Source organism: Bufo bufo, chromosome 5 (assembly GCF_905171765.1).
Source record: "Bufo bufo chromosome 5, aBufBuf1.1, whole genome shotgun sequence".
Classification (NCBI taxonomy): domain Eukaryota; kingdom Metazoa; phylum Chordata; class Amphibia; order Anura; family Bufonidae; genus Bufo; species Bufo bufo.
Window position 1 is genome coordinate 35,692,184 of NC_053393.1, and position 20,866 is coordinate 35,713,049.

Sequence of the window (20,866 nt, forward strand, 5' to 3'; positions counted from 1 at the left end):
CAGCTATATGTCTATGCAAGCAGTTGGATAGCAAGGTTGTGGGTGACAGATTCTCGTTAACCCTTAGGATACCGAAGGTATTTTTTTTTTTCCGTTTTCATTTTTCTTCCCTATCTAGGTTATATCTACTGAGCTGTGTGGGGGCTCAGTTTTTGTCTGACAATCTGTAGTTTTTATTCATGCCATTTTGGAGTGTGTGTGACTTTTTGATCACATCTTATTAAATTTTCTTGGGTAAGAGAAGCAATGAATAAAAGGCAAATTGGCCATTTCGACTCTTTTTCCATGACGCCATTCGTGGTGTTGGAAAAATATTTTTATAATTTAGGCTACTTTCACACTAGCGTTCGGGTGTCCGCTCGTGCGCACCGTTTGAAGGGGCTCACGAGCTGCCCCGAACGCATCCGTCTGGCCCCAATGCATTCTCGGTGGAGGCGGATCCACTGAGAATGCATCCGCCTGCCAGCGTTCAGCCTCCGCTCCGCTCAGCGAGCGGACACCTGAACGCTGCTTGCAGCGTTCGGGTGTCCGCCTGGCCGTGCGGAGGCGAGCGGATCCGTCCAGACTTACAATGGAAGTCAATGGGGGCGGATCCGCTTGAAGATGACACAATATGGCTCAATCTTCAAGCGGATCCGTTCCCCATTGACTTTCAATGTAAAGTCTGAACGGATCCGCTCAGACAACTTTCACACTTAGAAAATTTTCTAAGTTTTAATGCAGACGCATCCGTTCTGAACGGATGCGAACGTCTGCACTATCGGAGCGGATCCGTCTGATGAAACATCAGACGGATCCGCTCCGAACGCTAGTGTGAAAGTAGCCTTAATAGTACAGGCGTTTTCAGCCGTGGTGATACCCATGATGTTTATAATATTTTTTGTTATTTATGCATTATTGCCGATCGTGGTCATTAGCCGCGTGTCTCTGCTGTTTGAAACAGTAGAGACCTGCCGCCATTGACGCCAGCTGCGAACGGGCGCCATGTCTGCCCATCTCTTGTACAGCGATTGCAGCGAAGGGTTAAGTATTGATGACCTAGCCTCAGGATAACCCGCATCCTCCACAGAACAGCTGAAGGGGACTGAAATGCAATACCAAGCATAGTCATTATATAACCATGGCGCTGTGCTTGGCATACTGTAAAAAAGTGGAGCACTGCAGCCCTTTCAAACAGCTGATCGAGAAGAAAGCATGACACCCACCCATACAATACCGATGACCTAATCTGAGGATAGGCCTTGATATTTAACCCCTCGAATAATTCTGTCTATCTTGGGAGTAAAGAGTCTGCACTGATATAACACGTCTTATCGTGACTATTAATCACAGTCACTGCTCCATCACAATGCCGCGCCTCTACATTTAAAGGGTCGGTTTTCTCATTAGATGGAATAGGTCAGTGCTTTTTCGACAATGATAAATATGTTAAAGGGGTTTTCAGGGGCTACAGATATTGATCACCTTATCCTCAGGATAGGTCGTCAATACCAAATTAGTGGGGGTCTGACAAGCAGCACCCCCACAGATCAGCTGTTTAGGGCTGCGGCAGCGCCGGCGGCTAGCAGAGTACGGATCAGAAGTTGAAGGCTCCTGCACGGTGTAGTATCTGGCACACTGAAGCTCTGCTCCTTGAATGGAAGCTGATCGGCAGTACTTCGGTTCGGCCTCTACACGGTGTATGGTGCTGTCCAGCTGTGTAAACTGTATAGATTCTGGCGCTGTCGGCAGCCCGTATCAGCGGGATGGTGGGGGTGTCAGGTACTCACCAATTGGAGACGGATGACCTGTGGACCTCTGGGCGATAGGTATTCATTACTTATTTCATGTATTTATATAGCACTGACATATTCCGCAGCGCTTTACAGACATTACCATCAAACTGTCCCCAACAGGGCTCAAATATAGGTCATCAAAAGATAAAACCCGTTAAGATAACACAATCCTCCTACTAGAAACTAAGGAGGAACATGAGAACATTACCAGCAGAAGAGGTTTTGTCTTCAGACTTAATTTTCTTCTCCGATTTAACGACTCCTGTGGATGATAAAAAAGTCCTTTCTGTTACTCCAGGCACAATGTCGTGCAAGGCTAGCTCAGCTGACTGCAACGGTACCTTTCACAGGACTCCTGCATAACAGAAACCGGCCAGATCCATCATGCTGCTCATAGACTTCTATATATGACGGAATGCAAAATGGAATGCCTCTTAAAGGCTTCTGTGGTGCATTCCGTCATATTCTACGATAACTGAATCCATAAGAGAATTGCCCCAGAATCCAAACTTGAAAACATCAAGTTTGTTCATCCCTGATCCAGAGTTACATCCTGTATTATACTCCAGAGCTGCACTCACTATTCTGCTGGTGCAGTCACTGTGTACATACATTACTTATCCTGTACTGATCCTGAGTTACATCCTGTATTATACTCCAGAGCTGCACTCACTATTCTGCTGGTGCAGTCACTGTGTATATACATTACATTACTTATTCTGTACTGATCCTGAGTTACATCCTGTATTATACTCCAGAGCTGCACTCACTATTCTGCTGGTGCAGTCACTGTGTACATACATTACATTACTTATCCTGTACTGATCCTGAGTTACATCCTGTATTATACTCCAGAGCTGCACTCACTATTCTGCTGGTGCAGTCACTGTGTACATACATTACATTACTTATCCTGTACTGATCCTGAGTTACATCCTGTATTATACTCCAGAGCTGCACTCACTATTCTGCTGGTGCAGTCACTGTGTACATACATTACTTATCCTGTACTGATCCTGAGTTACGTCCTGTATTATACTCCAGAGCTGCACTCACTATTCTGCTGGTGCAGTCACTGTGTACATACATTACATTACTTATCCTGTACTGATCCTGAGTTACATCCTGTATTATACTCCAGAGCTGCACTCACTATTCTGCTGGTGCAGTCACTGTGTACATACATTACTTATCCTGTACTGATCCTGAGTTACATCCTGTATTATACTTCAGAGCTGCACTCACTATTCTGCTGGTGCAGTCACTGTGTACATACATTACTTATCCTGTACTGATCCTGAGTTACGTCCTGTATTATACTCCAGAGCTGCACTCACTATTCTGCTGGTGCAGTCACTGTGTACATACATTACTTATCCTGTACTGATCCTGAGTTACATCCTGTATTATACTTCAGAGCTGCACTCACTATTCTGCTGGTGCAGTCACTGTGTACATACATTACTTATCCTGTACTGATCCTGAGTTACGTCCTGTATTATACTCCAGAGCTGCACTCACTATTCTGCTGGTGCAGTCACTGTGTACATACATTACATTACTTATCCTGTACTGATCCTGAGTTACATCCTGTATTATACTCCAGAGCTGCACTCACTATTCTGCTGGTGCAGTCACTGTGTACATACATTACTTATCCTGTACTGATCCTGAGTTACGTCCTGTATTATACTCCAGAGCTGCACTCACTATTCTGCTGGTGCAGTCACTGTGTACATACATTACATTACTTATCCTGTACTGATCCTGAGTTACATCCTGTATTATACTCCAGAGCTGCACTCACTATTCTGCTGGTGCAGTCACTGTGTATATACATTACATTACTTATCCTGTACTGATCCTGAGTTACGTCCTGTATTATACTCCAGAGCTGCACTCACTATTCTGCTGGTGCAGTCACTGTGTACATACATTACATTACTTATCCTGTACTGATCCTGAGTTACATCCTGTATTATACTCCAGAGCTGCACTCACTATTCTGCTGGTGCAGTCACTGTGTACATACATTACTTATCCTGTACTGATCCTGAGTTACGTCCTGTATTATACTCCAGAGCTGCACTCACTATTCTGCTGGTGCAGTCACTGTGTACATACATTACATTACTTATCCTGTACTGATCCTGAGTTACATCCTGTATTATACTCCAGAGCTGCACTCACTATTCTGCTGGTGCAGTCACTGTGTATATACATTACATTACTTATTCTGTACTGATCCTGAGTTACATCCTGTATTATACTCCAGAGCTGCACTCACTATTCTGCTGGTGCAGTCACTGTGTACATACATTACATTACTTATCCTGTACTGATCCTGAGTTACATCCTGTATTATACTCCAGAGCTGCACTCACTATTCTGCTGGTGCAGTCACTGTGTACATACATTACATTACTTATCCTGTACTGATCCTGAGTTACATCCTGTATTATACTCCAGAGCTGCACTCACTATTCTGCTGGTGCAGTCACTGTGTACATACATTACTTATCCTGTACTGATCCTGAGTTACGTCCTGTATTATACTCCAGAGCTGCACTCACTATTCTGCTGGTGCAGTCACTGTGTACATACATTACATTACTTATCCTGTACTGATCCTGAGTTACATCCTGTATTATACTCCAGAGCTGCACTCACTATTCTGCTGGTGGTGTCACTGTGTACATACATTACTTATCCTGTACTGATCCTGAGTTACATCCTGTATTATAGTCCAGAGCTGCACTCACTATTCTGCTGGTGCAGTCACTGTGTACATACATTACTTATCCTGAGTTACGTCCTGTATTATACTCCAGAGCTGCACTCACTATCCTCAGGTCGCTGAAGAACATTTTTCGGCCTTTCAGCTCGGCTGATAACAGGGAACAGCAGCGTACATTTAGCTGCACGGCATTGGGTCTTTAAAACATTAACAAATGGCGTCCTTTACCAATGTCCGGCTGCTTGTCTTTGTCATTCACTTTCTTCATTATCTTTTCCTGCAGGCGATCGGGCGGTTTGTTTTCCGCTGCAGTGGCCGATAACGTCACCGTCATTTCCGTGCTCAAGACGCCCGAGGACTTTTTCTTCTTGCTTCCTTTAGGCGGCTTCAAGTTGTTCGGCAAAGCCAGGGTGGTGTGTAAGGAAAGTGCGTGGGACTCCAGTGCTGCGAACGAGAGGACAAGGTCACTGATACTGGCGCCAATAAGACAACGGAAACAATCAGGATGGAAATGTAAAAAGGATAAAATACACACATTTCAAAAAATCGATTGACCCTTTTCGGTGTCAATCAAAACTGAAAAATATCAAAGATTTTTTCTACATGTTCCAGTTTATTTTCCACCTTCTCTCTACAAACCTAAGGTCAGACCTGTCTCTGGCTGTAAGGCAACTGGCTGCAGCAGAAGCCCTCCACCACTGCCCCTTTGACTAAGCCTGCTCCCCTCAAACATCTGCCCAAGAAAAAATGGAGGGATCACAGAAAATTAACATGTTCTCTGCAAATACTTCTTCTTCTGGACTATAATGAGTCATTGCTAGGTCACAACAGTTTTTCGGGACTTGGATATTGATGACCTATCCTCAGGATAGTCCATCAATATCTGATTGGTGGGGGTCGAACTACTGGCACCCTCATCGACTAGCTGTTAGACGGGGTTGCGGCGCTCGGGTGAGTGCTGCGGCCCCTTCCTCGACCTGGGATGTCTAGTCCATCGGTCACATGGCCTACGTGCGGCTCAGTCCCATTCAGGAGGATGGGATTGAGCGCTGTACTGGTATACGACGAAGAGGGCAGAGCTATGGCACCTTCAAAGACCTGATTAGAGGGGGTGCCCCCATCAATCTAACATTGATGAGTCACTAATAATGAATTCCAGGATCGGTCATTGATATAAGATGGGCAGAGGTCTGACACCCGGCACCCCTACTAAGCAGCCGCCGGGGCCATAGACTATACAGTGGATGGAGCCAGAAGCAGAAATCTCCATCCACTGTGTAGTTTATGGCGCTGGTGGCGGCCCGATGGCTGGCCATACATTTTAGATACAGATGTAGCAAACAATAACCTGAAACTTAACACATCAAACACACTGTTGCGGCAAACTTTTACCTGACACTTAACCCAACCAAAAATCACAGAAAACAGCACGTGACCATTTGCTGCAACTGCGTATTAACCGTGTGAAGTGGCAAGTTAACGTTTGCTACACCTGTAGCTATCGGTCAATGCTCGTTCGGCCAGCAGCTCTCTGTCTCAACCGCTCCACACAGATGCTTGTTTTGAATGGTGGGAGAAGGGAACAAGCCGCTGTCAGAGACACCCCTAGCGGCTGCTTATCCCCTTGAAAACAAAAGGATCAGGCTGACCCCCATCAGGAGTCGGTGGGTCCCCATACACATTAGATGCATTTAAATGCTCGACAACTGCAGGGTTGCTGTCTCCTTAAATTCCATAGGTTAAAAGGGTTTTCAGAGACTTCTATACCGATGACCTATCCTCTAGCTAGTTCATCATCAGTATCTGCTCGGTGGGGGTCCGACACCTGGGACCCCCGGCAATCAGCTGTTTGAGAAGGCGCCCGTGCTCGTCCTTCTCTGTGCTCACAGCGCCGTACATTGTATTCTATTCACTTCTATGGGACTGAGCTGCGCCTAGGCTATGTGACTGATGAACATGACATCACTGGCCTAGGGGAAGCTGCGAGACGGCCACAGCGCTACTGGGGGTGCCGCTGACTTCTCAAACAGCTGATCGGCGCAGGTCCAAGGTGTCGGACCCCCACCGAACAGATACGGATGACCTATCCAGAATAAGGGTCATCAGTAAAGAAGTCTCGGAAAACCCTTTTCACTATTAGACCAGACGAGGGAGTTCAATGCGAGAAACTCGCAGTGGGAGCTCCCGTTCTGACCTCTGACAGGATCACACAGCAGTACAATGATTCACAATGCTGTGTGTCCTGCGAGACCTGGAATCCAGTGGGTTACACTGACATAATGCCATCAGTGTAATTCAGTAGATTCTAGGTCTCTCAGGGACACACAGCATTGTAAATTATGATATTACTGTGTGACCCTGTCAGAGGAGCAGAGGTCAGAACGGGAGCTCCCACTGTGAGTTTCTCACATTGAACTCGCTTGTGTGTGTTTGGTCTTAACCCTCTGAGATACAGACGCAGATCTATACTCAGGTCGACCATCAGGGATCAGCAACCTTCGGCACTCCAGCTGTTCTGAAACTACAACTCCCAGAATCCTCCTTTCAATGTTGTGGGAGTTACAAGAACAGCGGACCAAGTGTGCATGCTGGGAGTTGTAGTTTCACAGCAGCTGGAGTGCTGAAGGTTGCTGATCCCTGCTCTATATGGTGATCAGTCTTGGAAGGAAGGCCCTGGAATCTGGCTGCAGAGGAAATAACATGACAGACCTGTACATGGAGAAGACGGGTCTGAGGAGCTGTACAACCACCATCCCATGTGCTCCAGGAGACCTCTCTCCTTACTATTAGAGGTCGTCCGCTATACCCAGCAGGGGGCCTCATCTGCTGCACCCTAATATATAGATACTGCACACGATACTGCACACAAGTATTCTGCCAGCAACAGCCGACTGCAGGGATACAAGGTGCTTCTATTAATGGTTTATAACCTAATTTCACCAAGTTCCCAGGCAAAGACATTAAAGGGGTTGTCCAACAAAAAATATTCTAGATTTTTCAAATCAGCACCTGGATCTGAACACTTTTGTAATTACGTGTAATCAAAAGTTGAGTATAGCCACTGAGTTATTCAATAAAATGTATATGTATAGCGCCACCTGCTGTTTGTTCTTTTTCCTATTTCACTGAGATGGCCGCACATGCTCAGTGTCATCCGTCAACTGCCCCCTGAGCTGTGATAGGGAGAGAACTGCAGCGAAATGGACACGCCCCCGAGCTGTGATAGGGAGAGAACTGCAGCAAAATGGACACGCCCCCTGAGCTGCAGCAGAAAGGACACGCCCCCTGAGCTGCAAGCTTGATATAAATCTAGCAGAGCCTCGAATGTGGAGATCTCTGGATCCATGTGAGGTACAGGGCTGGATCTGGTTTTGTTAGAAAGAGATTGTCATGTCCTATGTGATATCCAATTTTCATTTTTTTACATTAACCATTGGATAAGTATTTTTTAGGGAGTTCAATACTGATGACTTATACTGAGGATAAATATCAGGGTCTGTGGTGCTCCGGTGAGCGCTGCGACCTCCTCACAGCATGCAAAGCACAGCGCCGTCCACTGCACAGTGGCTGCATTTGGTATTGCAGCCCAGGCCCGTTCACTAGAGTTAGACCATGTGACCGATGAACATGACCACACTGGCACAGGAAGAGGCCGCAGCACTCACTGAAGCGCCGGTAGTCAGACCGCCATGATCAGATACTGATGACCTATTGTAGAGGATAGTCCATAAATACTGTAGTCCTGGAAAACGCCTTCAATGCCTTGTGAAACCTGAGAAAAGGCAGAAGGATGTAGCAGTGCTGAATTAGTCACTTGTCACTTCATGGACTGAGCCTTTCATCCCTCCTGATAATGGGCTGAGTCAGGGTTACTTACTACGTTTTCCTGCAGTCCTGTGTAAAATCACAGTGTGATACAGCGAGTTAGACCAAATGAAAAACACAGCTCTGCTACAGTCGACAAACCCGGGGCTGCTGAACCCATATGGAGCTGCCGAGTTGCTTGCTGTATCAATGTGAATCAAGTAAAGCACATTTCAGTTTTAGATGGTTAGAGTATCATAATATCCTCACAGCAGCACAGAGTGTCTACAGCAGCCGCCGCACAGGGTTCACGTATGGGGTTTTGCCAAGTGCATGAGGCTTAAAGAGGATCTCTAGCCTCTCCTGACAGGTCTTAGTAACTACCTGCATCCGCCATTAAATAGTAGAGCTGTATCTTAGATCTATGTGCTGTTCCTCTGTTATTGCTCCTGGAAATGTATGAATTGACAACTGCTTATCAAAAGGGCAGTTTCCCTACAGAGTCTTGTTCAGAACGCACAGACATATGTTGTAATGTATAGCCTTCTCAATCTATTATAGTTCACAGAATTCACATGCACAAAAAAAAAAGAAAGGGAAAAATTGCGCAAGAACGTGAAAAAAAAGAAAAATAAAGAAAAACAAAGCTTTAACTGCTCTTTTAAAAAAGGTAACAGACATGACAAAAAACATTAATGGGACATACAAAAATCCCAGAAGCAGCGCCTCTCTTATGCAAAGGAGGTGCCTGGTATTGCAGTTTAGCACCTCTGAAGTGAACGGAGCAGAACTTTGGACACGAAGCTGGAATAATCACCCCAAAAAGGGCCGCATTCTGAATGGGCGCGTCTAATTTTCCATCATCTTGTTAAAGGGATGGCAGACGACACCAGTGAGATGACGCAGAGAATGCACACAAACGTATTTTGTCCGTTTGTTTCTTTTTGCGGCCCGTATGCGGAACGAAAAAAAAAAAAAAAAGGAAATTAATCCCATGTGCATTCCGTATGTCTGCAAGTCCGTTCCGCAAAAAAAATAGAACATGTCCTATTCTGGTCAGGCATTGTTACAATGGGTCTGCAAAAAAACTAAACGGATGTAACACGGATGTCCTCCGCTTTTTTTGTGGACTGTAAAGGTCCATTCACACATCCGTAAAATGGGTCCGCATCCTTTCCGCGATTTTGCAGAACAAGTGCGCCTGGACCTATTCATTTTCAATTGCATTTGCGGATCCGCACTTCCGTTTCGCAAAAAAATAGAACATGTCCAATTCTTTTCCGCAATTGCGTACAAGAAAAGGCATTTTCTATGAGAGTTCCGGCGATGTGCGGTACGCAAAATGCGGAATGCACATTGCCGGAGTCCGTGTTTTGCGGATCCGCAAAAAACGCATACGGACGTGTGAATGGACCCTAAAATACATACTGTCACGTGCAAGAGCCCATGAGCTGAGGCCCATGGGTCCGGATCTCGAGACCCACAACACATAGCTGATTTGGCCGGGTACGATGTGGCTGGTGCCCCGTTTCCCTGGCATTGACAGAAGGGGAACGTAGCATTATATGGCAACCAGTTAGCTGAATGGCGCTCCTGTAATAAACAGGCGTCTGGCGTTCGCCAGAGATGGCCACTAGTCTTTGATGGCTCTCTGCTCTGGCTCATTGGGGGGGCGCTACCCTTTTAAAAATGTATTCTACAAGATTACGCACGGTAAACATAGGGTCAGACCTGCAGGCTGCCCAGTGAGCACAGGAAAAACGGTGCGGCCGCCCACAGCGACCATCAGGTTAGAAGAAGCCAATAAAGTCTTAATCAAAGACTCAAAACGCCGACCACCTAAGAATCGGGGACAGTGAACCCCGTGAGTATATTCCCTACGGAAACAGGATCACATTCAATTTCGCAATATTACAGAAGAGACGATCAGTCTTCCATACAGGATGCACATCACGTGGCAGTGGGAACTATAACTCCCACAATCCTCCTCCATCCTTCCTTCTACAGCACGTGCTTTTAGCACCAAGGCCGGCAAATCTCATGTACAATCAATGGGCTCTTTTTTTTCCCCTCCTGCACGCGAGATCCGCGCAATAATGGATGCCGCTATGTGAAGGCTGAGGAAGCGGTTAACCCTTTGTTGCATCTCGCCTTTTAGAAACCGCTCGTTATAGCTATGGCGACAAAATGAGGAGCTTCACCCAAGAAAGCCTGAATTGGTCAATTCCTATTAACTCGTTCAGGTCCGTGGAGTGAATATCAGATTTCCTTCCAGCACGCCCCAATAGGAATCTCCTCTTTGAGTCAATATTCTGGCATCTCTGTGAGAAGACGGATAGTTCTGCCTGGTCCTTCCAGCGATATCAGCTCCGTGGTAAACCTCGCTAGCGGACTGATTATACCCTGATCTACGTCTCTGAGGATTGTGTTCTACAAGGGGATGATTCTTCTGGGCCTCATCTTAGGTGAAAAAGTGGAAATTGTAAATCAGAATTATTCCTCCTTCCAGACGTCAGTCTTCTGAGGAAAAGACCGCACAGGCAAAGCCAGATGCAGCAGCACATTCAGAAAGCCTGGGGCCTCGTATAGACTTAACCCTAGCATACTACTTCATCATCATCATCATCAATGCCTATTGGTCTCAGGATGCCAATAAGATGACACATGAATTCAATCCAAGACTCCACTGGGCGAAAGGACTTTTACTCGTTACTATTCACATGCTAGAATAAGAATTTGAGGCAAAAGAAACCAAAAAAAAAACACTGAAAACCACGAAGAAGAAAAGAAAGAAAACGGCTAATGAGGTTAATGACCTTGAAAGAAGAGAACGTTGTATTCTACTGAGGTATGAAAGAAGAAACCTCTAAGAAGAATTATAGGTTGTAAGAAACTCCTCAACGAATTGCCTTCATGTTGATCTTGCCACCTGGAGACCATGTTTTTTGGCAGAATCTTCTTCAAGCTTCTCATGTGTTTATCTCCTTCTATTCACTCTTCTCTAATGAGTTAGGTCTTCTCATAATTAGTCCAAAAATGTCAAAGGTTTGGCAAGGATCCACTTGATTGATTACTTATGGACCATGGCATCAAAAAAAAAACAAAAAAAAAACCAAGGCTTTAGGGTTCCCAAGTCACAAAGCAGCAAGTCTTCTCCAGGAGAACAAAACCTTAGGAGATACTCTGAACTACCCTGGATCTAACTAAGGCTTTCTATGTATAACATCTTAACAATTCTTGTGCGTTGTGCCCAGACTGGACCGTTCTTCTCGATATAAACACTTCTTCACATCTTTCATCCTTCCTCATCTCCGTGTTCCTTGTATCAGCAGGCAAGTATCCTAAGAATAAGTCAGACCTAGGTGTTGTCTTGTCTAAGACATTGGTGGCATATCGCTAGGATATAACACCGATGTTAGATAGGAGCGTGTCCCACCTCTGGGACTGGCTCCTATCTCCAGAAACAGGGACCTGAAGTGAAGGAGAGTGCACCACGTTACCCCTAGTTTGCTACGGGCAAGCGCGCTCAGCTATTTTCAGAACTCCGATAGCAGTGAATGGAGAGCATCCCACGCATGTGCCGTGTGCTCTCCTACACTTCGGGGGACCCAGAGGCGGGATCCACTCCTATCTGACATTGCTAGCATATTGTAGGGATATGCCACCAATGTCTGAGATGACACAACCCCTTTAATACTATATTAAAGGGGTGGTATCCATGGGGTGATCAACTGATCACCCCTAGTCCCACCCCCGAGTAATACAAGGTTGGTTTGAGTATGCCAGAATGGGAGTTGCTCAGATTAGCTCATAGAGGGGTGTTTCCGGAGCTAGGAAACCCCTCTATGATGTATATATGCCCTATAAGGCCATATGGGCTAGGGGTCTGCTCACGTGTCACCCCTTTAATATATTTCAGTCCAAACTACAACCACTTGTAGGTCGTTTATCGGTCACAATTAATAGGTCAGTGATATCCTGAATCTGGAAAACCCCTTTAACATGCTTTACATGAGCAGAAGACAACAAGTGGTGGAGGAACCTGGAACACAGATGTAGTATGCAGAGGGTGACGAATCAATGAAACTGGGCATAGAGGCAGCAACCAAGCACATGAAGGGGGGTGCGAATGTTAAGCACAAAAAAAAAACCTTTAACTTTCAGTCCGCCAGATACGGTCATTTTGGATGTTGTGCTGTGTGGTTGCTTCTAGATGACTTTTTCCCTTTCAGTGTTGCACGTCACAGGTTAATGTCACGTTTCATTAAATGATTTATATATGAAACAGAGATTAATGACAATAAGGTGAGGTCTGGAGGACAAATCCTAATAGTAGAAAGTCGCGCATACCTAAAGAACAGACACGACACAATGCAAACACATCAAGGCTATAGACATGTGTTAGTGCTGCAATGTTTAGTACGTCATTCATTTCAGACCCCCGATATGGAGTCTGTTGTTGATGTTTTCCATGTGGCTGTGCCCCTCCGAGTAATCCATGCTGGATCTTTGTGTCCAGGGTGCTGCTGTCTTCTCCCTGTAAACTGCCTTGTGTGCGCGCTTCCTCCCTATCTAAAGCCTGTGCGAGTTGTCCTTCATGGATGTTTTCCCTGCTCTCCACACTCTGATCTGCTGTGTGCAACATTCCCCTACCCCCGCATCTCAAACTTTATTCACACATCAGTGTTTTCCACCAGTTATTGTGAGCCAAAACCAGGTGCAGGTCTGAAACACAGACCAGGTGCAGGTCTTTTCCCTTATAACTTATCTCGGTGTAGCCTCTGCTGCTGGTTTTGGCTCACAATTAGTGTTGAGCGAACTTCTGTTTTAAGTTCGGCGTCTAAAGTTCGGCTTCCGGTTAGCGGAGAATCCCGATATGGATTCCGAATTCCGTTGTGGTCCGTGGTAGCGGAATCAATAATGGCCGATTATTGATTCCGCTACCACGGACTACAACGGAATTCGGAATCCATATCGGGATTCTCCACTAACCGGAAGCCGAACTTTAGACGCCGAACTTAAAACAGAAGTTCGCTCAACACTACTCACAATGACTGATGGAAATCAGAAATGAGATGTTTATGGTATGAACTGTGGATGCTCCATGTGCAGTACAGCAAAATATTGCGGGCTCCTCTGACACGCATGTTCCCCTTGTATGATTCTAGTATTGTACCAGGAGACCCAACTCCTCACAGTGCAGAAAAAGTGAACTGCAGCTGCAGCCCCCCCTTCACTCTAAAATGCTTTTATTTGCTGTGCAAAAATGTATGTGAAGAAAAATGGCATTACTGTTGGAAAAGTCACTTTGTAATACATCTTATGTGTACAAAGTTCGATGCATTTACTTGTTCTGCTGATTAATGCAGTAAAATATATTATAACTGTATACTTTAAAGGGGTTATGTGAGTATACACTTTTCCCTTTTCCTATGCATCCCCTGCCAAGTCCTGCAACTTAGGGCTCACTCAGAAAAATGTAAGGACTCTGTGCCCGTGCTGCGGTCTGCAATACACGGGCAGTCATGTGCACTCAGTGGTGTGGAAGCGAACCCACTGACTTGAACAGGTCCGCGATTCACAAGATACAGCAAAAGATAGGACATTTCCTATCTTCTGTGGTGTGGACACACGAACCCAAAAGCACACGGAAGCGCTTCATACTGCTTCTGATCCTTGCCTCCGCTCCACAAAAGATAGGACACGTCCTATGTTTTGCCGTAATCTTGCAGATCGTGGAACCATTCAAGTCAAGGGGTCTGCATCGGCAGCACAGAGTGCACATGGTTGGTGCCCATATATTGCGGACCCGCTGTTTGCGGTCCGCAATACGGGCACGTAGCCCTTACGGTCATGTGAATGGGGTCATATTAATATGCTTGCACATGGGAGAGTGGTTTTGTCACTGCGCCCTCTGACATCATGACCAGGCCTCTCATGATGCCTTCCATCATAATCTCCGGCTGAATGGTCATCATGACCAGGCCTCTCATGATGCCTTCCATCATAATCTCCGGCTGAATGGTCGTTATGACCAGGCCTCTCATGATGCCTTCCATCATAATCTCCGGCTGAATGGTCATCATGACCAGGCCTCTCATGATGGCTTCCATCACACCATAATCCCCGGCTGAATGGTCGTTAATAATCCCCGGCTGAATGGTCGTTATGACCAGGCCTCTCATGATGCCTTCCATCACACCATAATCCCCGGCTGAATGGTCGTCATGACCAGGCCTCTCATGATGCCTTCCATCACACCATAATCCCCAGCTGAATGGTCGTTATGACCAGGCCTCTCATGATGCCTTCCATCATAATCCCCGGCTGAATGGTCGTTATGACCAGGCCTCTCATGATGCCTTCCATCACACCATAATCCCCGGCTGATTGGTCGTTTTGACCAGGTCTCTCATGATGCCTTCCATCACACCATAATCCCCGGCTGAATGGTCGTTATGACCAGGCCTCTCATGATGCCTTCCATCATAATCCCTGGCTGAATGGTCGTTATGACCAGGCCTCTCATGATGCCTTCCATCATAATCCCTGGCTGAATGGTCGTTATGACCAGGCCTCTCATGATGCCTTCCATCATAATCGCCAGCTGAATGGTCGTTATGACAGACCCATGTGATCTTGGAATGGGTTGGTCGACGCTCTCAGTCAACAAGTAGGGTCGGCCACTGCTTGTCATATCAAAGCTGTGTGGGAGGAAACAGCAAGGGGATGATGGGGGACGTAGTGGGCAAAGTTTTTGGCCCAGGGAAGGGTGTAACAGGCATTTACATTTCTGGCTGATCTCGCAGAGCACAGCAATATGGGAAGTGTTGTGGCTGCAGCTCATCTACGCCCACAAGTTTGGGAAGTTCGAACACGGAGCCTGAAGTGAAGAGGACGTGAAGAGGAAAAGTGAACAGGTACGCTATTATGCTGTGTGGGAGACTAGACGAGGTTTACACAATTAAATGGCATTTTTCAGAATCCTGCACAACCCCTCTAACTGGATATTATACTGGATCATTTCAGCTGCATGTATGCAATCGTTAGCTAAATAGATTTTAAGAGAACTGGTATAATTAGCATGTTGCCGGTCATAAAAGAGCTCGATGTGGCTGATGACCTTAAACTAAAATGTAACATTTGCCAAGAAAACTTACTTTTCTGACCAATTAGACATCATTAAGTAATAGAAGAAATGCTTTACCTGTAATACTATACATAGTAGCAGAGAAAAAGATGCAAACATGGCCGGGCACCTACCCAAATGTGCGGAAGCGTTCCAAGGCTTGGGATGTGCTGTGCTAGAAACAAGCCATGTGCTTGTAAAAGGCAAAGAGTATTACCTGATGACGTCGAGGCTATTCTGCCATCAGCTATTGCTTTTGGAGAATAGGTTATCATTTGTAAGGGTTCCTTTTCTTTAGTGGGGCAGTGGTAGGTGGATTCTGGGATAATGGGAGTTTTGATTTCCACGTTACGGCTTAGGTCAAGTGGTTCAAGCGTCTCCTGAGGCACAAAGGCAACATCGGGTACTAGATAAACAAAAGAATGTGATAGAGTATTACAATAGGACGTCCTGCGGGACACACGGCATGACATTCTGCTGATTACGTCGGGAAAGTCTTTGGTGGGTAAAACTAGAACTGGGAAAGCGCGTCTGCAGAAACAGCAATATTAAAAAACTCTTCAAGAGAGTGGTGAAGGGACCGTTTTCTTTTGCCATGTCAATTTAAACGTGTCAGGCCACAAAATACTCATTTATTGATATTTTTCTTCATTGTAAAACAACAAGCAAAGTCATAATAGTTTCTTACCACTCTCAAAGACTCAATAATAATAATGAATACAAAAAATTATAAATAATAATAATAATAATAATAATAAAAAAATAATAATAATAAGTCATATTAAACATATACAAAACAGGTGCAAAAATAGGTAAATATTTTTACATTACTCTCTCTCCCTCCATCCAGAGAGAATCTACAAAATAAACTAAGAACATCATACAAAAAAAAAAAACTATGGTTTATAATGTCAAAAATGATCTGGTGTTGAAATACATTGTAAATGTGTTTTTTTTGTTTTTTTTTAAACCCCCCCCCCCCCCCCAAAAGACTATAAAAAAAACTGGAATAGATGTAAAAAGAGCTGAAAAATGTAAAATTATAAATTATTCAAGCAAAAAAATAAAAATAAAAACAGAAACTGGCTTTAAAAATAAGTTGAAAATATCTTTGACATTATGGAACTGGTGTAAAAGAGGTTGAAAATATATTTTTATTATTATGAACAAAAAAAAGCTTAAAAGACTAGAAACGTTATAAAATGAGGTAAATTATTAACCAAAAACGTCATACATAACAATCTGAAAACAGGTGCAATATAAAAATTGTTAATATTTTTAAATCACTAACCCAAAAATCAAACAAAAATAAATAAATCTGAAACTGGTGTAAAATACATTATTTTATTTTCAATGATTTTCAATGATACACCCGCCGCGCGGCGGGTGTATCAGCTGTGAGGGAGGAGGGGCTGGGGGCCGGCATCTGCTTTTATAATGACAGAGGGACCCGTGCAGTGACTGTATTCTACTACACGGGCCCCGCTCACTGTATATCATCGTATCTGTAATTGTTAATTGTTATGTATATAATCGGGTAATCAGCGCCTGTATACTTACAAGTACAAGCGCTCGGTAGCAGAGAGGAGGCAGGACGGGAGGACGGGCGCTGGCAGCGTGAGTCACTACGTCACGCGCCTGCGCCGCCCACTTTATGAATGAAGCAGGCGGCGTGGGCGCATGACGTAGTGACTCACGCTGCCAGCGCCCGTCCTCCCGGCCTGCCTCCTCCCTCCTCTCTGCTACCGAGCGCTTGTACTTGTAAGTATACAGGCGCTGATTACCCGATTATATACATAACAATTAACTATTACAGATATGATAATATACAGTGAGCGGGGCCCGTGTAGTAGAATACAGTCACTGCACGGGCCCCGCTGTCATTATAAAAGCAGATGCGACCCCCACCCCCTGTATTGAGGGTCATTCACTACAGGGACACTGTTATGGAGGGGATCTGTGGATGACACATAGCATAAGATGCAATATATGTGTCATCCACAGATCCTCATAACAGTGCCATCCAGAGACCCCAATAAGAGTCACCCACAGATCCCCCATAACAGTGCGTCACCCACAGATCCCCCATAACAGTGCGTCACCCACAGATCCCCCATAACAGTGCGTCACCCACAGATCCCCCATAACAGTGCGTCACCCACAGATCCCCCATAACAGTGCGTCACCCACAGATCCCCCATAACAGTGCGTCACCCACAGATCCCCCATAACAGTGCGTCACCCACAGATCCCCCATAACAGTGCGTCACCCACAGATCCCCCATAACAGTGCGTCACCCACAGATCCCCCATAACAGTGCGTCACCCACAGATCCCCCATAACAGTGCGTCACCCACAGATCCCCCATAGCAGTGCGTCACCCACAGATCCCCCATAACAGTGCGTCACCCACAGAACCCCCATAACAGTGCGTCACCCACAGATCCCCCATAACAGTGCGTCACCCACAGATCCCCCATAACAGTGCGTCACCCACAGATCCCCCATAACAGTGCATCACCCACAGATCCCCCATAACAGTGCGTCACCCACAGATCCCCCATAACAGTGCGTCACCCACAGATCCCCCATAACAGTGCGTCACCCACAGATCCCCCATAACAGTGCGTCACCCACAGATCCCCCATAACAGTGCATCACCCACAGATCCCCCATAACAGTGCGTCATCCACAGATCCCCCATAACAGTGCGCCATCCACAGACCACAATTAGTTCAAAACCCACCAAAAGCACACCTTTTGGTTCAAAATATTTTTTTTCTTATTTTCCTCCTCAAGAACCTAGGTGCGTCTTATGGGTCGGTGCGTCTTATAGGGCGAAAAATACGGTATATATAAAATAATTTTTTTAAACCAAGACAAAAGCTGTATAAAAATGGAAATGATGTAAAAGGAGTTGAAAATATTTTTTAAATAAATCATTAACCTAAAAAAACTTTAAAAATGTTGTAGAGAATCAGTTGAAAATTATTTAAAATATAGCCATAAAATTGTGCAAAAAAACACAACTGAAAATTATGTAATATAAGCTGAGAATTTTTTTAAATCATAAATAAAAAATCTGAAACTGGTGTCAAACGAGATTACATTTTTTTTAAATTATTAACTCAAAGATTATATAAAAAAAAAGAAAAAGCGGAAACTGGTGTAAAATGCATTGCAGATAGTGAAAAACTATTTTTTGACCCTGACCGAAGGGCACGCATGAAATGTATTAATTACCCTTAGGTATGGAAAGGTCTTGCGGAGTTTCTGTGTAACTTAAAAGGCTTTGTCCCTCACTGAAAGGCATGCGGAGAACGTCACCAGAGGTTTCCGATGTAAGGCGCCGCGATCTTCGCCTTTGGTTGTTACGCCCAGAAGGCCGAGAAAGATTTGAGTTGTGCGGCGTACCTATAAAGAAAGAGCTTTCAATGATTATGAAGTGGAACAAATAATCTTTGTCGGGTAAGTAAACTAAATTAGATTTCCAAAAAAGAACATGCACAAAAAAAAATAAAAAAATCTAATCGAACAAATTAATTACAATTTTCCAGAAAAGAAACCATCACCTCAAAGATAAAAGAGCAGAAAGTCAAGATGAAAGTAAAGTTTTACCTAAAGTTAGTAGAATAAACAATTGTACATCTCGTAATCTACACAAATAACGAAACATAATTCACATTACTATAAAAAAAAACATCAAAAATAAAATTATTCAATGCATAATATTAAAAAATAACCCTGAAAACTAAAAAACGGACACCAGGAATGGCCTACCATTGTTCTAAATATTGCACTTTTTTTATAATGTAGCAAATAATGGATACTTTGTATCTATTCCATGTTTTTGTTTTTTACTACAATTGCTACAGTTTGGTTTCTAACTACACGCGGTCCATCGCAGCCAATACACAACATGGGTCCATCAGCTAATGTGTGTTGAGGTCTTCTGAAAGACGGATCGGGCATGTTGGATTCTACAGCTAGATAAGCTATGAAAAGGCATGAGAGATTTGGGACAAACTCCTTCACAGAGGCAGATACAAGTTAACTAGGAAGCCTCATCCTAAGGAGGGCTCACATAGCCCAAAACAACTTCCTGCTAGTGCTATGAATCCGATACTGGGTGTGGAGAGGCGCTAGTGCACCTTGGATGGTTTACTTCATTAAAGGGGTTATCTGGTAAATGATAATGATGAGCTACCCTCAGAATGGCGGGGATCAGCCGTTTCAGGGAGCTCTGGGGAGCGCAGCCTGCTGTGCTTGGTATTGCAGCTCAGCTCCATCCACTTCTATGGCGCTCAGTTGAAGATGTGACCGATGTATAGTGGGAAGATGCCGTGGCGCTCACTGAGTGCCCAACCTCTTCTTACAGCTGATCGCTGGGGGTCCTGGGGGTCGGACCCCTGCCACTCTGATATTGATGACCTATCCTGAGGATTATCAATATCTATTCCTGGATAACCCCCTTAAGAATTTTTTAGTACTTTGGCAACTGTGTGTTACCAGTTGGGGCCATGTCCTTACAGTCTGATATTGTCCAAGCAGTGCTGCCAGTATAAGACTGTGAAGGGACACGCTCCTCTGACAAGGAGAAAGGCAACATCTACTTGTCAGTTTGTTCTAGGAGGAATAACAGAGTGAGCCACAAAGCAGAGCTCCAAGTACAGATGCTCCAGAATGGTTATTACATGGACAATGCTAAACCTGACCCGTCAGGAGAGGTGACAGCCATGCTTATATGTGACCATACACTTTAAAGAAAAATGAGCAGAACCAGACAATTTTGGCCGACTAATGTTATGGTGGTGTCCAGACTCTAGACGGGGGGGGATCAGACAAGTTTGATTACAACATGTCCGATCCTTTTATCCCATGGGAAGTGTCAAGCAATCAGTTAGGGTAGTTTTACAGCTCGGATTATCAGATTTGGCAGGCTGTTCCAGAAGAGACCAGCCTGCCAGAGTTCACCGGATCTGGCCTAGTCGGATACGGCCATTCACCGCCGGACCCTTTGATTATAACGGGATCTGGCTGTTTTCCAGCAAAATACTGGACAAAAACGGTTGCATGCCGGCTGAAAACCGACACTTATGCCAGACAGCAGCCGGATCCCCTTATAGTCAAGGGGATCCAGCCATGAACATTGAACCTGATAAACGGAGGTGTGAACCTACCATTATTACCATCGCCCCATTCATCAAAAAACATGCATGCTCGGTCCAGGGGGTCAGGATGAAGAGCTGTTTGGCAGACAGGTAATAAAAGGTGTTGTGCCACCTGAGATACATTGCTAGGAAACCACACCTATCTATAGAACAGAGCCCCCAAGATGAACGGGCGCGAATCGCGCATGCACAATGTGCTCTCTATTCACTACAATGGGAGTTCCGATAAAACAGAAGAGAATGGGAAGT

At 45.0% G+C, this 20,866-nt stretch overlaps 1 protein-coding gene across 4 annotated transcripts in view; it reads right to left on the bottom strand.

The window, feature by feature from the left end:
• Window positions 1-20,866, bottom strand: part of PHF20L1 (PHD finger protein 20 like 1) — a 100,227-nt gene that overhangs the window by 18,220 nt on the left and 61,141 nt on the right. For all 4 annotated transcript variants that reach the window (XM_040432125.1, XM_040432126.1, XM_040432124.1 and 1 more), the window contains 4 exons: window positions 18,690-18,860; window positions 15,663-15,851; window positions 4,741-4,956; window positions 1,984-2,037 (listed from right to left, as the gene is read on the bottom strand). In XM_040432125.1, coding sequence (XP_040288059.1) covers window positions 1,984-2,037; window positions 4,741-4,956; window positions 15,663-15,851; window positions 18,690-18,860 — 630 coding nt within the window. The remainder of the gene's footprint in view (window positions 1-1,983; window positions 2,038-4,740; window positions 4,957-15,662; window positions 15,852-18,689; window positions 18,861-20,866) is intronic.